This window comes from Micromys minutus (genome assembly GCF_963924665.1).
Source record: "Micromys minutus genome assembly, chromosome: 7".
In the NCBI taxonomy this organism is placed as follows: domain Eukaryota; kingdom Metazoa; phylum Chordata; class Mammalia; order Rodentia; family Muridae; genus Micromys; species Micromys minutus.
In genome coordinates, this window is record NC_137976.1 from 64,222,456 (window position 1) to 64,241,659 (window position 19,204).

General features: G+C 35.1%; 1 protein-coding gene across 2 annotated transcripts in view; it reads left to right on the top strand.

Annotated features, from left to right (window-relative positions):
• The window catches only part of FGF12 (fibroblast growth factor 12), a gene marked incomplete at both ends in the record, with an annotated part of 359,536 nt that extends 348,135 nt beyond the window's left edge, over positions 1-11,401 (top strand). For both annotated transcript variants that reach the window (XM_080918844.1, XM_080918843.1), the window contains one exon: positions 11,283-11,401. In XM_080918844.1, coding sequence (XP_080774970.1) covers positions 11,283-11,401 — 119 coding nt within the window. The remainder of the gene's footprint in view (positions 1-11,282) is intronic.
• Positions 11,402-19,204: the final 7,803 nt, after the last annotated feature.

The following is a 19,204-nucleotide window of genomic DNA, read 5'->3' on the forward strand; positions in this document are numbered from 1 at the left end:
ATGATCATCTGTAGTGTTCTTAAAAGTGACAAACTCAGGCTAGAGAGATGGCTCAGTGGTTAAGAGCACTGACTGCTTTTCCAGAGGTCCTGAGTTCAAATCTCAGCAACCACATGGTGGCTCACAACCATCTATAATGTGATCTGACACCCTCATCTGGTGTGTCTAAAGAGAGCTATAGTACATATATATATATATATATATATATATATATATATATATATATATATATATATATATATATATATATAAATCTTTTTAAAAATAAGGTGGTAAACTCTCCAAAGTGACCTGATTGAGTCTGGTTGTGACATAAGTACTTATAACTCTCATTCTGTGCAAGTGGCTCTGATGGTTACCAAATTTGAGACCAGGTGTTCTGAACTGAATTTTTGAATGAATTGCTCAACTTATTTTGATCGGGTTTGGTCATAGGCACCTTAAGATTATTTAAATTATCATGATCACTGCATTGAATGTAGTCAAGTAAGGTTTACATATGACAGTGTATAGGCAATCACAGTTCTCACCTCAAAGGGGAGAAGGGTAAGTTTATTATGGAATCAAATGTGAGTGACCCTGACTGTGTTTCACAGATCTAACGTCCAATGGGGTAAGCATTTGATGAAATTTTAAAAATAACAAAGAAAGTTGTAACTTAAGGAACTATATTTTATGTTGATGAAGATATTATTAAGGTAAAGTAAAATAAAGGAGCAATATCCCAGCTATAGACGCTGATATTCTCTTAACAACATAGACTTTGTTAGTAAAAGCTAAAGGGTTTTATAAGTTAATGCATTCCAAAGGCTTTACCTGTTAGTCATTAGAGTGTCAGGTCAAAAACAGATGGGGACAAAAATGACTATTAATGAGGCTAAAGATGCACCACAAGAAATTATAATGAGGCTGTAGACCAGCAACATTCTATCAGTTCAATTCTTCTCAGTTCACCAATCTTCTGGAAGGTTCTGTGAAGTGTGGTTCCATTCAGGGACTGTCCTTCACAGAACCAATGGATTTAAATATTCACCTCATCTTACAATGTAAAATTCAGCACTGTTCCCCAGGCATGTTTTAGCACTAGGTTTATTGCTACATGGAGTTGGCAGGTGTAATGCCAATTATTTTACTAAGTTGATTCCTTGTAACCTAAGGAATACCAAATAACCAAGAATGAGATGTTATGTTCTGATCAGTCTTGGCAATTTCTTACTAAGTAATATTGAGAAAATAAAATTGAAGACAATACCTTCTTTAATCTTGAGTGCCTTTGAGAATGAAATCAATTACGAATCTTGTCAGCCTCACAGAAGTAAGCAGATTTATATGGCCATACTACTAGGAAGGTTCAATGTCTCAAATTTTGCTAAATTAAATTAAAAAATAGTTTTATCTTTAAAAAATGGTCACTGCCCATTTCTTCTTCTGTCTTGACAAAGCGCTATGGTATACAGTATTAGACAAAAAAATCTCTACAATAATTTTTAGAGCATAGATTCGCTTTCACAGCTAAACAGTGAGTCACCAAAAAAAAAAAAAAAAAAAAAAAAAAAAAAAAAGATGCACAGTTCCTAAGGCTGTGAAGCTCGAACCAGGAAAATAAATTCACAAACACACACACACACACACACACACACACACACACACACACACACACACACACACACATATATATATATATATATATATATATATATATATATATAATCTGGATGAGAACTAGATGGTATGTTTGCAAAAAGTCTCTGTTGGGGTGAACCATACTAAAAGATAAATATAGAAAAATGGATCCCCAAACTTCTATAGAGCTCCTATTGCTTTAATCGTTGAAGCAATATTAAGATTGGCTCTCTGGTTCTCTCTCCCTTCTATCTTCTGTTTCCCTTGTTACCCTGCTTTTGAGTTTTCTTTTTCCTCTGCAACCCTTGTCACTCTTTCCATAATCTGTATGCTTGTCTCTGGAATTAATCTTTAATGCAATGTCCTCTCCTCTTCCCAAGACATGTGTCACCCACTTCTGACCCTCACTTACACTAGAATTTTGATTCTGTTCTCTTTTCATGTTAAGACATAAATCTTCTTCTGTCTATAATTTCTCAACCTTTATCACAAACATTTCAGCATACTGAAGATTTTCCTATGGCCTCTTACTTCTAAGCCAGTATTTAACCTGCTCCCACAGCTCTAAAAAGATTCTATGTGACATTAATTATGGTGTGAAATTGCTTCATGCTAATTGCCCAAGCTCTTCCATGATCTGCTATTAAGACAGTTAGATATATTTTTAATGGTACATTAACTTACAGAGCAATTTAACCTTTCCATTTCTTGGAAATTAGAGAAGGCCACAGAAGATTTCATTAAATTGCCAGTAATAAAATAGATTACTCATATTTCATTCTTCTTTCACTGAAACTGATAGAAGACAAAGGTTATGAGTTTCATCTAAAACAGAGGTTCCATTGTCTCAATTTGAATGGAGAATCTGTCAGTAGCTAATGCAGTGGCCTTGTAAGCACTTCTAACAATCTATGTAATGACACCTCCCCTCCCCATCACCACTAGAAGACTTCCTCTCCTCTTCTGTAAAGACATGATATAAACGGAGCATGTGAGCATCATCTACGAAGCTCTGTCTTTTGTTGTACGTACTACAAGCTACCCACTCTATAACCCACAGACCCAAAGAGGGTAAATAACTAAGGGCCAACAAGGACAGATGACTGAATCTCACTGAGAAGGAGAAATTAAATAATCATAAGAGGTAGATGGAGGGAGGCAAGATCCCAGCCCTCACACTATTAGTGAAACTCTTAGGCTTACAGAGAGTAGCCTAGCATTTTTGTAATCTGAGCCCCTCAAAGAAGTTAACAGAGACAGATACAGAAACCCTCAGCCAAACATTAGACAGAGTCTTGTGGAAGAGTTAGGGAAGGATTGAGGAAGCAGATCTGTAGCTTGGTGTTCATTCTGGACCCTCAAAAACTGGAGTGGGTGCTGCCCTATAGTCTTTTCCCTGACTGGGGATTCGGTTCCTTTAACTGGGGCCTTGTCTGGTCTTTGTGGAAGAGGATGTTCCTAGCCCTGCAGTGACTTGATATGCCAGGGTGCATAGATACCCAGGGGTAGCCTTCCTCTTGTTAGAGGAGAAAGGAACAGAAATATGGGGAGGATCTATATGAGGGAGAGACTCTGATTAGGGTTTAAAGTGAAGACATAAATTAATGGAAAACTATCTTCTACTAGGATGAAGATAGCTCAAACTCTGGTTTTGTTTTTCTTTGTTTGTTGTTGTTTTTAATTAGGAAAAAGTGACTGTATTTATTTTTTATACTAGACACAGTAACACATTTGAATTTATTGGGTCCAGGATGTTAGATTAAAAAAAATAACAAAAAGAAGTCAGTAGTGACTTTCAATCTTGGTACATGTGCAGCTGGTGCATGCTGGTGGCAATTATTAAATGAAGAGATAAGGGAGGAATGGGCTTTACTGTCAGAACAAAGTTAGCAAAAAGCACGTCTTCTTCTGTTAAAGACTTGCGCTGCCTTGAAGAAGTCCACAGATGGGTGCCCCTTAACAAGTGTGTGTGCAGATGTGCATTATTCATTATACCAGCTGCTCCTAGGCAACATTTTAAAGCATGGTATAATCCATTAGAGCAGGCTTCCACCCCACCCCCAACATTCTTGCAGTAGGTGCTTATTCTTATCTGATAAGGGTTAAAGGAGCTCTTGGAGTTTAAAGGGAGACAGACATGGTTTAGTGCTTATCACTCAGGAGGAATGGGAGGCATGCAGTCAATGCACTGGCATTCAGGAAGAGAAAAGGCCCTTTGGAACGGATTTGAGGATCAGGGTTTCAATTGAAGAATTGTCAAGATTGTCTTTCACTCTACTACAAGAAAACTCAACAGTTTGGACATGAGCTGAAGAATTAGTCATTTACAGATTAATGTTGACTCTGCCCTGGACACTAGATGATACATTTTGATAAATCTAGCCTCTTTAGTTTTCAGTTTCTTAATTGACAAAGAAAAGACCAGAACTATTTATTTTATTGTTTAGACATTAATTTGAGTATTTCATTTAGTATTTAATTTGAGCAGTCTCTCTCTCTCTCTCTCTCTCTCTCTCTCTCTCTCTCTCTCTCTCTGTGTGTGTGTGTGTGTGTGTGTGTGTTTGTGTATGATTGTGTGAAAGGTACTCATGTAGATGTATAAAAATAAATATATCACAGATTTATAAATGGGTAACATTTTAAAGTTTTAATTTTGGTTATTTGTTAATTTTACCTGCTTTAAGTTTTATAAGTATAAAAAGTTAAAATGTGTGTACATATGCATTCGTACACACACACACACACACACACACACACACACACACACAAAGGCTTATATAACTGCCCAATGCTTGTTATTTATGAGGGTGACAGCAGAAAGGAACACATGAGATGGCACCAAGCATCTGTTTTTTTTCAAAATTGCCACCATTACAAATATCACAGCTTCTTCCCTTCAACTTTTTTTTTTTTATCATATGCTTAAGAATGTTATTGGTGTAATCTTAGTTTTCAAGAAAAAATAGGAATGATTACTGAAAGTCAAAAGTTGTAAAGAGGAAGTATGTATGATCTGTGATGGTGACATAGAAACCCCGCATATTCTGATAGCTATGTTTGAGTCAGAATGTGGGAGAATGGAAAACGCAACTCAGCGATGCTTGGTTTGTTGTTAGAAAACTGTAAGGCCCAGTAGCACATATTAGTTACCTTTTCCCTTCATGGAAAACCAACGTAAAATGCATCACACATAATACCATAGATTTGGTAGTTTATGGAAGGTTTATAACCAGATGTTGTAACATTTCTTCTGTATTGCCATGACCATTGGGCTTTCTGCAGTGGTCACTGCACACTTGGGAAGCAGCAGACATGTTTACCTTCCTGATGCCAACACCCTCACTACCAGCATCTGCCTTACAAACTTGTTCTGTTCCCATCGAAGAGTTAGACTTAGGATTCTTAGCATATCCTTTGTGTTAAGGAAGTCGGGTAAGTGAGTTTTGTTCTTAGGAATCTGTTTCTTTCCTTGTGTCTAAACATGATTGCAAATGCTTTGCCACCAAACCTTTACCTCCTTGTACTTAGAATGCGGTGTAAGTCTCTCCCTTCAATCTGCTATCAAGTTAGAAAGGGAAATTGTTTATATGTAAAGAAAGGTCAATATGGGGAAGAGAGAAATTAAAGCCTATGTCAGAGCAGTAGAATATGGGGAAGGAAAGAGCTGAGATAAAACATGCTTTGGTTTGAACTTGGTGCTAAAGAACCAAACAGAAATGCCTCCCTTTCAACCCTAGTTCCTGTACAATTCATTCAAAACCATTGTAGCAGAAGGGATGGCAGAGGAAACGTGACATTCTATCACACAAATGCTCTGTGGGTAGAAAAAAGAAGCAAAGGATTCTTAGTACCTTCTGTACCTGATGACTGAACAGAAAGAAGTGGAACTGTAGGATCAAGGACAGCAGTGGGGACCATATGTAAGAAAAAAAACCAAATCCAAACAACACTGAAGTGTGAGGATTGAAACTATTAGGTTTCGATTGAAATGTATTAGGTACATCCAGAAATTCAATTGGAATTCATTCAATACTAAACATATTAAATCATTCCTATTGAAAATAAAGTTTGTTAGGGGCTGGACAAGTGGCTTAGTGGCTAAGAACACTGGTTGATCTTCCAGAGAACTGGGTTCAAGTCCCTGCACCCAAATTTCTGCTCACAACTCTGTAACTCCATTTCCAGAGGACCCAACATCCTCACACAGAAATTCAGGCAGGCAAAACCCCAATGCACATACAATAAGATAGATAAATAAAGAAGTGCATTAGAGGTGTCACCCACAGCTGCTGGATGAAAACTCAGTTAATGTCTTATACTTCACATTGTCTGAAATTGTCACAAGACAGGACAATGTATCTGGGCTTCTGTGGAACCGTGTGTGAACCTCAGTAGACAGGAAAGATGAGTTTTGTTTCATTTTGTTTTCACATTCTCAAGTTTAGAATTTTATTTCTTGTTAAAAAGAAGAGAATGTTACCCTCATACTTGAAACTTGCCAAGATGCACAACACAAAGGGTGGAAAAGTAATATCCATGAGAATATATTAATGTAATGTTTGAGCTTCTAAAGCAAAATACATTTGTTTTCAATGAGGTAGTAACTCTTTGTAACAGAAAGCCCTCTCCTTAACAGTAATAGTACTTTGACTGATGACAATTGATCTAATTTCTTTCTGGCTAATAGAGAAATGTGGCATGTGCTCCAAACTTTTCATATTGAGTGCAGGAGTAGTGGAATTTATATCACGATTATAGATAAGGTCTAGACAGGTCCCTGGACATGCCTTCTTGAACTTCTTTCTGCAGTTAAAATGGCTACATATTAACAAGAAATCTCTACATTCTCTTTTTAAAGAACTCTATATTCTAATTCTGATGCTTGTATGAAATTGTGATTAATCCTTATCATATACAATTGCCATTTCCTATGTGGGATTTATTGTTCTGAATTTATCAGTAATTGTGTGTCTTGACTTCTTAAGGCTTAAAATAAACTCCTACCAAGTGAAAGGACATATTAACTAGCTTGAGTTAACAAATAAACAAAATCCTTATTGCAATTGCTGCCAAAATTGGAACTTGGAACAGCCAAAGCAGATAAGATACAAGTGTATGGATAAATCTGAGATTGTATTCACAAAGAACTAAACAATTGAAGAAACTTAGCAAATCTGATTCTTCTGAGAACTACATTGTGAGTTTCAGGTTTTTCTTGACTAAACTGACTGGCTGAATTCATGCCATGTAAATATTATTTTATAAACATAATTAGATTATTTTTCTGGATAATCATGTATTTGATGGATGGACATGTTATTTATTCTCCATTTACTTTGAAAATTAGACTGGCCATATAGAGTGATTAAGGTTTCTAGTCGTTAGGTTAGGAATTTGACAAGGGATGTCTAGCCCTAGCTCACTCCTTCACTACCTCCTTATGTTATTTTATCCCATGTTTATATTTAACCTCACAATATGTCCAAAGCAGGGTTGTTCGTATTGTAATTATTCATAGCATCAAATGACTACACTGATACTACATAAACGATACAGTGCTAGAATTTCTCATTGAATCATTGAGTCTGCTTCCCAAGCCTATGTTCTCTAGGTTACATTTCAATTTCCCACTCTTAATTTCAATACTGGAGACATATTTCTTATTACTGGAAAGAGGCTGACTATACATCGGGTAGTAAATTTATTTACTTTAGTTAGTATGGTTAAGTGTTTTTCTGATCATGTATGTGAGTGCCTTGCACTGTGAGCATGCTGGTGGCTGAGAAGGTCAGAAGAGAGCATCAGATTCATTTGAACAGGATTCTGGAACACATGGACCTCTCTCTGGTTTCTGAGAACTGAACCTGAGTGTTCTACACGAGGAGTTAAGGGTTCTTAACTGCTGAGCCACACAGATAGTTACGGCTTTTACTGATTCCTTGCAAGCAGGGCAATTAGGGTGTTTTTAATTGTGGGAAGTACATAAAGGGAATTTACCATTTTGGTGTTGTTACATTTATCCATTCTTTACAAACCAGCACCATCATCCCTCCCCAGAATCGTGGCTGTGTAAACTACGTTCAAGTTCTTTTGTGTTTTTTCCTTTTCTTTTTTGTTACATATCCAGAATTGCAGCTGTTGGATGCCCTGCAAATCCTGTGTGTAATTACCTCAACGATCATCATTTCTTACAGTGGCCCTACCATCATTCTGAGCAACAATACATAAGGGTTCCAATGTCTCTACATAACCGCTCTCACTTTTTCCTTTCTACCTACCCATTTTAGCATATCCACCAGGTATATGTTTGCAGAAGCATTTCTTAACCACACTAACAATATTTAGTAAAAAAAAAAAAAAGACCAATGTAACTACTAAAGAATATGCCACTATCATAATGTAAACATAGTCCAACATTAACCCATTGAATCTTGTTTTGATCAAAAGTTGCATCTGGATATTTGCATTCTGGCTCTGCCACTGCTTAACCTCTGACACTGGAGAGATCAGTTGCTTTATATTTTTTTAAGAAATAAAGACAATAATTTCTCACCAATGATGATCACAGCATTATTGTGATTAGTAGGTGAGATCAACTTACTTAAATTGGTGGGTACCAATCACGTGTCAACTATGCTGGACACCTTGTGCTCTGTCACCTCTTAAATTGTTCCATCATTTATCCTGAAGTATTCATAACTGGGCTCCCAGAGAATTATCACAACTACTGGAGATGACCATAATCACACAAGGGATGCTTGTCCTTTCCTCGTCCTTTCTTTTTATGCTGTCATTGAATTGAATGTTCTCTGTAAAGTAATTTCAGTCCTGAAATTTGATTGAGATCTATATCACTTTACTTGTTACCTTCTAAAGTTCAGTGTTCTGCTGAATCCCAGGACTTATCAATGATAATGAAAAGGGAATTGGATTAATAGAGCTCTCTCCCTCCCTTCAAGCCATCCTCCCTTATTTTTTCTCCCTCCCTCCTTCACTCACTTCCTCTCTCCCCTTTTCCCTACCTTTCTCTCCCATCTTTCCTCTTTTCCTCCATGACTTGTTCCCCTCTTTGCTCCCCCTCTTTGTACCAGCATGCAATTCCTCATCCAAATTCACTTTGTAAGAAGCAGTGCAGAAACTGGCATCCCTATTTTAGTCACTGAGTGAAGGACAGACAATTTCTTTTAGTAAACTGGAAAACATGTCTGTTAGCCATTTTGTTTATTAAAACACTGAACTTTATAACTAAATTTAATGGGACATAGTGGGGGTAAATGACTGAATTAGTCTAAAAGAAAATTATATCTTATACTGTGGCATTATTATGCTCTACTTTTATAAATTGGAAAATTTCACAGGTCAGTTTGGACAATTCCTTGCAAGCTCAATTTCAGGGATGGCCAGTAGGCTTCAATTATTGGAAAAAAATGTTTGCATCACTTACTTTAGTGTCAATATTTGTGTGTTCACATATTAAGTACGCTCTGTATATATGAGAAATAGGAAATACATAATATTAAAAGTCCAAATATATAACTTGGGTAGAACCAATATCAAGAGAACAGAAGAGATATTGAATTCTAGGAAACATAGCTATACAGATGCATTATTTAGTGATAATCAGGTGCTATCACCCTTCAAGTTCTTGCTGTGATGATTTTGAAGAAATCTGTGGCTCTGTACGTTTTTCTGGGTATTTAAACACAAAGTGTTTTCCTCCATTGAGAATATAATTTAGTGAAGACAGTAGGTTTTCATAGCTGATTACATGATGGAGTTCTAAAAACTGCTTCATGGCATCCTGCAAATTTCTTTCCAGGGGAATCACTTCATTACCTTTGAGTTCCCCTGTGCATTAGCCGGTCACAGATAAGTGGATATATTACGCACAAATAAAAGTCTGCTTTCACCTTTGAGATTTGATATGTTGCTCTCCTTCTCTCATACCAGAAATACAATTAAGAGCCACTACACTTGAGAGACTTTAAGAATCCACACAGATCCACTGTAAGGATTCTCCAATATCCTGTTTGTTGCCTCTGTTAAAAACAGGTCATTGATCTAACCATTAGTATACGTTGGAATTTTTTTTTATCTGAACCAGTAGTGCATACCTTGCCTATAGGTTGTACTGTCCCTCTTCAACCAATGACATTTGGAGATATTAGAAAAATCCATGGCAATATTTAAAATTTAAAAAATATTTAAAAACTTCATTAAAAATATCAGTGAAACACTCTTACAAAAGACATTGAGTAAGCATATTTCATAGCTATATTCCGTACTACTGAGAGAGTGGGCATTGCATTTCACTGATATCAGTAACACCTGCAGGCTTATTAAAAATGAAGTATTCAAAACCCACCATGGAACTAAGGACTCAAAAGTCACATAATAACAGTATCCCTATTTCGTAAAAATGCACAGTACTACATGCTAGTGAATGAGCTAGAAGAAATTTGAACTAATGTTTGTATTTTTTAATCTAGGTTTTAAATGTGATGTAATGGCTTTGGCCAGAGCATTTTATGCATCCTCTAAAATATATTATCCAATATTTTAATGAATTGTATTATTTTTTTCTTGGTAATTTTAAATATTTGTTATTTGTTTGTTCAGTTAGAAATGCCAATTTTTTTTTCAATTATAAAAGTGTGTTGAGTTGATACTATCAGTCATCAGCTGAGTCAGCCTGTGCACCAAATGGTACAGTTTCTAAGGATGCAGTGTACTCACCATTCACACCCAACAGACGAAACTACTTGATGTTGGCAACAACATTCGAGTTATTGAATCATTGTGGTGATGACTGACAGAACAGACAAAGATGTTTATTTGTTCTATTTCAAGAGGGAAAGTAAGTTCTGATACTTAAGTGAAATGTGCTTATGTAGACACATTTGTCTCTATTATAATAACATCCCAGTGAAGCCAAAGCACTCACTATGGTGATCTATCTTGTAAAAATAGCTCTGAATTAGAGAAGTCTATTCATTCTAAGCAATAATTGAGCAACAGCCATGATAACTCGCAGATGACAACCTTAGCCCAGACAAAAGAGAGAGCATATGACCTTAATGTTAGGTTGAATAATCACATTCCCTATAGAGGAGTCATTAGGGAGAAGGCTTGATTTCTTGGTTTGGGTGAAGAAAGTTTGGGTCAATTAAGAAAATGCATATGTATTTTTCTGTTACTCAGTCCCCATTCAGATATGACCTCTGATGAGAAACACTGTTAAAGTTGGAGATAAAACATATGGCTCCAGTATTGTCTTAAGATTTACAATGGGATAAAGATTAGGAGCATGTCAAGAAATTAGGGGTTAGAATAAGGTTTTAGAAGCAAAATGTCTAATTTAACTACTGTGTGTCTGATTTCTCCTCTCAATAACAGTCATAATATATGCATTCAGAAACTATATAGATCCGAGCATTATCTTCCATGGAACAGGCACAACTGCCATGTCTTTAGTGACTGTGCCTGATAGAAGCAGAAAGAACCATGTATTGCTACTGAGGCTATTTATCACTCACACAACATTTGGGAGAAAACCTAATGACAGTGAAATTTTTTCTAAAATATAATTCAAGAAATTCATTGAAGCCAGATTTATGTTGATCATAATAAGTAAGTTTTTTTTTAATTTTGCCTTTCAGTGTGTATGTACAGAGAGCCGTCACTACACGAAATTGGAGAAAAGCAAGGACGCTCGAGGAAAAGTTCCGGAACACCTACCATGAATGGAGGCAAAGTCGTGAATCAAGATTCTACATAGCCTAGCTGAGAACTCTTCCGTTCTTCCCTCTCCTTCCTTTCCCTCCTTCTCCCCTCCCTTTCCCCATTTTCTCCAGTAATTCTACCCAATGAAAGAAAGAAAAAAAATAAAACAGCATCACAGGACTTAGTAGCTGAGATTCTGCACTCAAAAATCTTCCTTTGTGTAGGACAAGAAATATGAACCAAAGCTTGCCTGTCGTAATGTGGTAGAAAATTCACATGCATTACAATTATTGCACCTAAGAACAAAGGAAAATAATAAATCGGGACTCCACAACATTAAATTTAACTGTGTTGTTATTAATAGAGGGCTAACTTTAACAATAGAGGATATAATGCAGACAAAACATAGCCATTGAATGGATGTAAAAGGTTATGAGAAAGCTACTTAAAATGTCGTTGAACTGTAAATCCTTTTAAGTTTTAGAGCATTCTGTAATGTGCAGGTTTGTTTCATCTTTGTATTGTCCTTAGACTTCTGACCATAATACACAGTTACATTTTGTTTCTAGGATATTCTTTCAATCATAAAATTGAATATGAAAAATTATATTCCTCTAATATCTGTTAAAAATATAGCTAGGGACAAATTCTCATGAAGAAAAGTTTTAAACTTATTCTTGATGTTAGTAATATTTTTTTTTATTTTAGAAAAAGAAACTTTTACGTTGAACTTAATCATATTAGCTGACTTAATTCCTTTGTAAGGAGATTCACATTCTTCAAGCTAAATATTATATTTTTATGTGGAATTGATCTGGTATTTTATTATTTTTTTAGACATTCAGTGAAAGGGTTTTAATGTATTCCTGAGAAGACTTAGGGAACTCTCTGGCATCTGGTGAGGACACATAGGCTTCTTGTATTTTTCATCCAGTCTTAGTGTGGGTATCTTTGAATGGGTAAGTGAGTGTGTAGCTGTCATAGAAAGTTGACTTTTTAAAACCATATCTTGCAGTAGAAGAGAAGGAAGGTGGGTTTTACAGAAGGAACCAAGTCTGATATATAGACTCAAAGCAAAATGTAATTGCATTTTTACATTGTCAGAGTTTTGTGTGTAGATTGTTTATTTAAACTCTAAGAGAAATGAGGAGGTATGGATATGAAATTATTACCTTATCATCTATGAAGCCAGTGGCATGTTTCTTGGGTTTATCCACATTTATAAGTCTAGTATGCAATAATTCTACATTCCAGAAAACAGAATGAAACTAGCTAAACATGGAATTTTTAAGGGACAGAGAGAAAAAAATATAGAACTAACAGCTTTTATTCAGGGTTTTGTGAGTGTTTTTGTGTAGTGAAAAAGAACTCCATGGAAGAGCAAGCAAGCATACTGTTAGAACATTGAAGTACCAGAAAACATTAACAAAGGCATGAAGCTATACCATGGCATTGAAATCCTAAATCTACTTCGTCCTGGGTGTCAGGAATGGTGTAGAGAAATCCAAATTCAAACAAACCAAACCAGAATGTTAAAAATGTTTGCAGCTTTATGGATATTATAATGAGAATACTTAAGCATGTAACTTCTCCTATATCTCTACTGTCCAGCATGTATTATTCCAACTAGGACTCCCTAAAATGCATACTTTGCAGAAGATCTAAGCCCTCACTTCACACCTTCCCACAGGTTGCTGTATTCTATCAAGGTCAACATAATGTCTCTTCTCTATACAAACATTATTCTTCAGTGTGATTCTTGGCCTACAAATTATCTATTTATGTTTTCTGGAGGGTGGCAGAAAATGTACTGGGGAAATTTCCTCATAAAGCTTGAAAGAATAGAGCCAATGCAAAGAGACAAGGCTTTTCAGCAGATGTAAAGTAACAGATACATTTATCATATATATATATATATGTGTATATATATATATATATATATATATATATATATATATATATATATATATGATAAATAGATATGTGGCATGTTGCTCTCTTAGGAAAAGCATAACCATGTAAAGATGTATATCCAGAAATTGTATTTGTTGTCACTGTTGATACAACTTGATTATAAGTACACCTGTCACTTCCAGGACCAAACAAATCCCAAGCACAAAGCCTTATTTTCTTTAAAAAAATAAATAAAGAGGCTTCAACAAGATGTGTCATGGGCTCTTTTAAAGGGAGGTGCCTGGAGTATTTTAGGTGATGTGTTTCCTTAACCATATGTGTTGAAGGTCCACAGGAAGTATAATTGATGGAAATCATAGTTGCCCATCTTTCTGAGGATTTCATGATAGGAATTTAATTTCATTATTTCTGAAAATATAATGCTGACATTAATCTCTAATAAAATCCCTTCTCTATTTTCATTGGTTGTCCATTATTCATCATTCAGACACAGATTTTTTCCCCATCCTATCTATAGTTAAAAAGAATCTCACTAAGTGCTTAATCTGTCTCTAGTTTGTTCTCTGTATTATGGTAAGAAAATGTAGATGTGTTTTGGAAATTAACTTTGTATCATTTGCATCTGATTTCAAGAACAAATTGAAAGCTTCACTTTTTTTTTTTTTATATATAAACTTGAAAAATGTTTAGAGCACAAGGTGGACCTTTGCTAACACTCTGGTTGCTATTGAAGTATACTGAAATAATAAATGGAACCAATATTTACTGTCTTAGGTTTAAAATACATGAAGAAAGATAAATATATAACCATTCAATTTCATTTAAAAATATGGGTCCGTTTCAATGGTTATTATCGCCTTTATTCCAAGTAAAATATGTTTTCACTGTGACAGTCTTAATTGCCTGGTTTTAAGTCACCTATCACCCTTTCTTCTTCCATCGCAATGGGGGTTCTCTTCTTGTTGTTTCCAACACAATGCAAGAGGATAATCCCAGGAAAGGACTCTAGTAGAGAACTACAGGAGGCCTTATTAGGTTTTGAGCAAATGGGTTTGATAAAAGGAACAAAACTTCTGTGAGTCTCACAAATGGCTTTCTGGTCAATATACTTTACTTGATATTTTAGCTAGATGTTTGAGGTCTAAAAACAAACGGTGCTGAAGTTCCATCTGCTAGCTTAGCGACCTTGTGCCTCAGGCAGCCCTCCTTTCCTTAATCATAGTGATAGTTTTGGATTTGAATTCCATATATGAAGTTTATAAGACACTTTTTAGCCATTATAGATTGGCACAGGGAATAGACAATAACATAATGTGACACGTTTACGGACTTCAATCCAATCCAGAAACTTATACAGACTAACTCTTCTGCCTAAGAACATGAGAATGTTGTTGCTTGGTATTTTTCTTTTTTCAGTTTCTGTCATTGCCGCAGGGAAGTGTTGATGGTAGTCAAACAAGAGGAAAGGATGGAGTATAGCTTGTTTATTGTGCATTAAATGGTCCTCAGTTCCAACCTGGAATGACAGGTTGCTTAGTGAAGAATCATGATTTCTCAATGTTAATTTATGTTTCAAAACATAGATGCAAAATTAGAAAATCTACCTTAATACCCTGTGACTTAGAGGACAGGCCTTGCTTTTGAGAAGGTTTTCCATGAAGTAGGTTGATTTTTTTCTGCACTAGGTGAGACACAGCCGAACTTAAATATTCCTTGCTTATTTTAACGCCATAAAAGGCTGAAGCTGTTACTCTGTCATAGACTGTAAACAGCATTATTTTAAAGCCAGAGTCACATTTATAATTGTGGACTGTTCTACAAATACATGGGTGTATATGTACATATGCTTCTGAAATTAAGATATATTATATAAAATTTTTATTTGCTCTGTGATTTTTCATTAGATAGTCATAAATAAAAGGATATGAATGCAAAAATTTATATATAAATGTATATTTCTTTTTTTGATTTGGCCTTTCCATTTATTTATTTATTTATTTATTTTTCTATTTTTATTAATTAATTTATTTTATAAAATATTATTACGGCTCATAAAATTTGTTACATAAATAATATATGAGGAATGCACATTTTTTCTTCCTCTTTTTTTTTTGTTTTTTTTCCCCCAGAGGCATTGACTTTTATTGTGTTATTTTTCATAGGTTTCTATGATCTGATATTTCTAATGATAGTACAAGTTGACAGTTTATAATAAAAAAAAGAAACAGGTGGAAACAATACTAAAGAGTACATCACTGCAAAGTTGGTGGTTTTCAACCCCCTCTAGTGCACTGAGAGTGCTTTAATGTCTCAAATGTTTCATAACAGGCTATAATTCTCAGTATAGATCTCAAGCTGTTGTTGAAAGTCTGGCTGTGGGATAGTCAAAGGAAGTGGAATGCTGATCTTTATCAGGATGTTTTGGAGTTCATATTTAAAAGTCAAGATTTAAGTTGGAATAGAATAAAGATTTCTGATGTTCAGGAATGAGATACTAAGCTTCACTGACCCAAAAAAAAAAAAAAAAAAAAAAAAAAAATGAGCAGAAAAAAGCGAATACTTAACATTACAACAGCCTTAAAATAATGTGCTGAACATTGCATCATTAGTTTTACTAGTTAGAGACAATGAGCTGGTGTTTCTTTGCCTTTGCTTCAAGCACCATTTAATGACAGTAGCCTTCATTTTACTCAAAGTCATTTAAAAGCAAAATATATATAGCCACAAATAGGATAGCTATTAGCTCCCTTTCAAGGTAAAGTGTTATATAATCTCAGTAAACAATTGACACTAAAATGTTTAATATATCTGTTATATGAATCAAAAGCAAATTAATATTTGTTTTTGCACTAAAGCACATATTCTTCATTTTTTGAGATCAGCTTTGCAAAATGTTTATATATCACCACATTCCTGAAGTAAAAAACATTAAAATTTTGAGATATTTGTCCATAAAAAATACTGACACTTTAATATATGGCTGAAAAAGTGTGCAAGAAGATATGGCTTTCTAGATGAAAAACCAATTACATTGTGTTCAACAGTCAAGAGTAAATACTTTCTAATTGCAAAGGTACCTGTGGTGACCCAATACTTGCTTTTTCCTAGGGTTAAAAACTAAAGTATTATTTTTTCATTCATTAGTTTCTGTCTAGAGACTTGTTTGATTTTAAGTATGGCATACTAAATTTTCATTTCTAAAATCCAATTATTTTAAACACATAAATCATTGAATGCCCCCCAAATATGTGTCCCTTACAGTCATATGTCATTTAGAAGCTGAACAGCATTGATGATGCAGAAGGGGAGTCTAGGAAAGGAAGGATTTCAAAAAGAAGTAAAGAGACATGCTGGATAGAAACAAAGGTGAAATGGGACTGTCCAAAATAGAAAATCATTTGAAAGTTGTTCAACCCTTGAGAACTACCTAGAAATAAAACAAGAAAGATGTTCAGAACAGGCATTTGGGGAAAAAAAACTGATCAATAAACATTAAAGTTATTCAAAATATTATCAGTGCAATCTCTGGATTTGATTCTTTATATCTGTTAAGGTGGTTTTGGTTGCTCATGTAGAATCCTTAAGAAACTGACAGTTCCTGAAGGGGTTCCCAGTGCTACCACTGAAGCACATGCTGTCCTTGGTTCCTTCACATCTGCTATAGCATCCCCTGCAAAGTAGAATCCTCACATTCTACAGTTCCATACCTGTGCACTTGAAACTACTGCTTCATATGTGTGCACTCTGAAGCATCACCTTGGACACTAATCCGAGATGTGTTGGATGTGGGACATACTAGCCAAATGTTTATAATCTCCCAACATTATTAAATGCCTGCTGTAGTGGAAACACCACTTGTCATTGAGGAAAGAATGAATGGTCATATTATTAAAGAAAATTGATAACCTTTTGTCAGCCAGTGTACTTAAGATGTTTGTATATGGGGCTGGAGAAATGGCTCGGTGATTAAGAGCTCTTCCAAAGGTTCTGAGTTCAATTCCCAGTAACCACATGGTGGCTCACATCCATCTGTAATGAGATCAGATTCACTCTTCTGATGTCTCTGAAAACAGCTACAGTGTACCCATGTAAAATAAGTAAATAAATCCCTATCATAAAAAGAATACTTTTAAAATTGAGAATCAATAGCATGGATAGAAACCCAATCATTTATGCTGGGACACAGGATTTTCAATTTAGATGTATGAGTAAATGGATTCCCAACCACCACCACCACCACAACAACAAACCACAAATGAAAGCATGCTATAAGCCTAAAGGAAAGCTTTGCAAACTCCTGACCAACATGAAGACAAGTGCCATGTGTGAAAGTGTTGAAACATACCCATCATGCCCAACCATCACACGAAGGAGCTGCAATGGACAAGTTGGCTCTTCTCTTTTGGTCGTTTGTACTATATTAACTCAGTCAACACTTATCCAAATATTTCTTATATTAGGACATTGCACAATACCCAGCATGTCACCCCAAGCACTGATTCTAAATAGTCCTAGGCTATCAGGAACTTTGAAATCATTGGGTCATCATGCATGGCCATCCTTATCTTTAAACTGTCCTATGTTTGAGTATTCCTGGTAAGAGTAAATACACTAAATGTCCATAGCTGCATCTCCCAATTATGGGTAGTATTGCTTTTGTGTTTTATTTTGACATCAAACCTTTAAGATACCTTCCCAAAACGCTTTTGAGTTTTCATTGACTTTCAATTTGGTATTTTTGCAAATGAGCTAATATTCTTTTTTAGAAAATAATGCTCCCACAATTAGTTTCCTTAAGGTTGGAAAATATTTATATGACTACATTTTTGTAATTGGTTTGAAAGCTTGTTTAAAACACAGTATAATTTAGTTAGTATTGAATGACACTTATTTTCACTCTGTGTATTAGCACTGGCTACCCATTATATTTTGCTATTCCTAAAAGTATGTTCTTGACCCCAGAGAGGTTCACAAGTACATTCTAAGATGATGCCTTTAATATATGAACACCACACCAGCCTATCTGTGCTTTCCTTTCTGACAGCCAGCTCCATTTTAATTTATTGCCTAATACTTCTGCTTCTTGTAAACTAGCTTAGCTCTGATATAGATTATGAGATGTTTACTAAGTCCTTTGGAGTAATTATTTTATGTCTTGCAGACTCATCTTAGAATTGTATACTTTCCTTTTTATAATTTTAGTAGTTATTCTCTGTATTTACATTTCAAATGTTAGCCCCTTTCTATACTTTCTAGTTAATATGCTTGGCACACAACATCCACCAGCATGAAAATAGCAATGGAAGTAAATTAGGAGACATTTAAATATAAAATCAATACATTTGGTGGATATTATTTGATCATTCAAAAATGTCAGGAATAAAATATGAAATAACTTGTACTTTTTCAATAATTGATCTTTCATTCATAATTTCAAATAGTTGTTTCAGTTCTTGGTATCATATCCCCATTTATACACAGATAAAAGGGTTATAAAAAGATATGCCTCTCACCCCAGATAAGTGTCTTTCTTAAACCCTTAGTTTATGTCTCATTGAAAATCATGGGATTCTGTTAACAGGAACATAGCAACATGGATATTGGTTCAGTAATTGGAGGTCCCTGTTATAATATCTGACCTGCCTGGAGGGTTGCACTAAGAGTGTTTCATTTTCATTGGCCACATTCTGTTTCTACAGGTACTCAATACTGCACAAAGCTATGCAGATGCAGTTCTCAGGGGCAGAAGAAATAAACCAGTGTATAAAGTGCTTGGCACACAAGCACAAAGACTTCTGCTGATGCCCATTATTCATGTACAAAACTTGACATGATGGTGTGTGCTTATAATTCTAGTGCTGCAGAGGGAGAAACAGGAGGATCCCTAATGATCACTGCCCAGATATCCTAACATACTGGTATCCTAAATCCTATTAAGAAACTC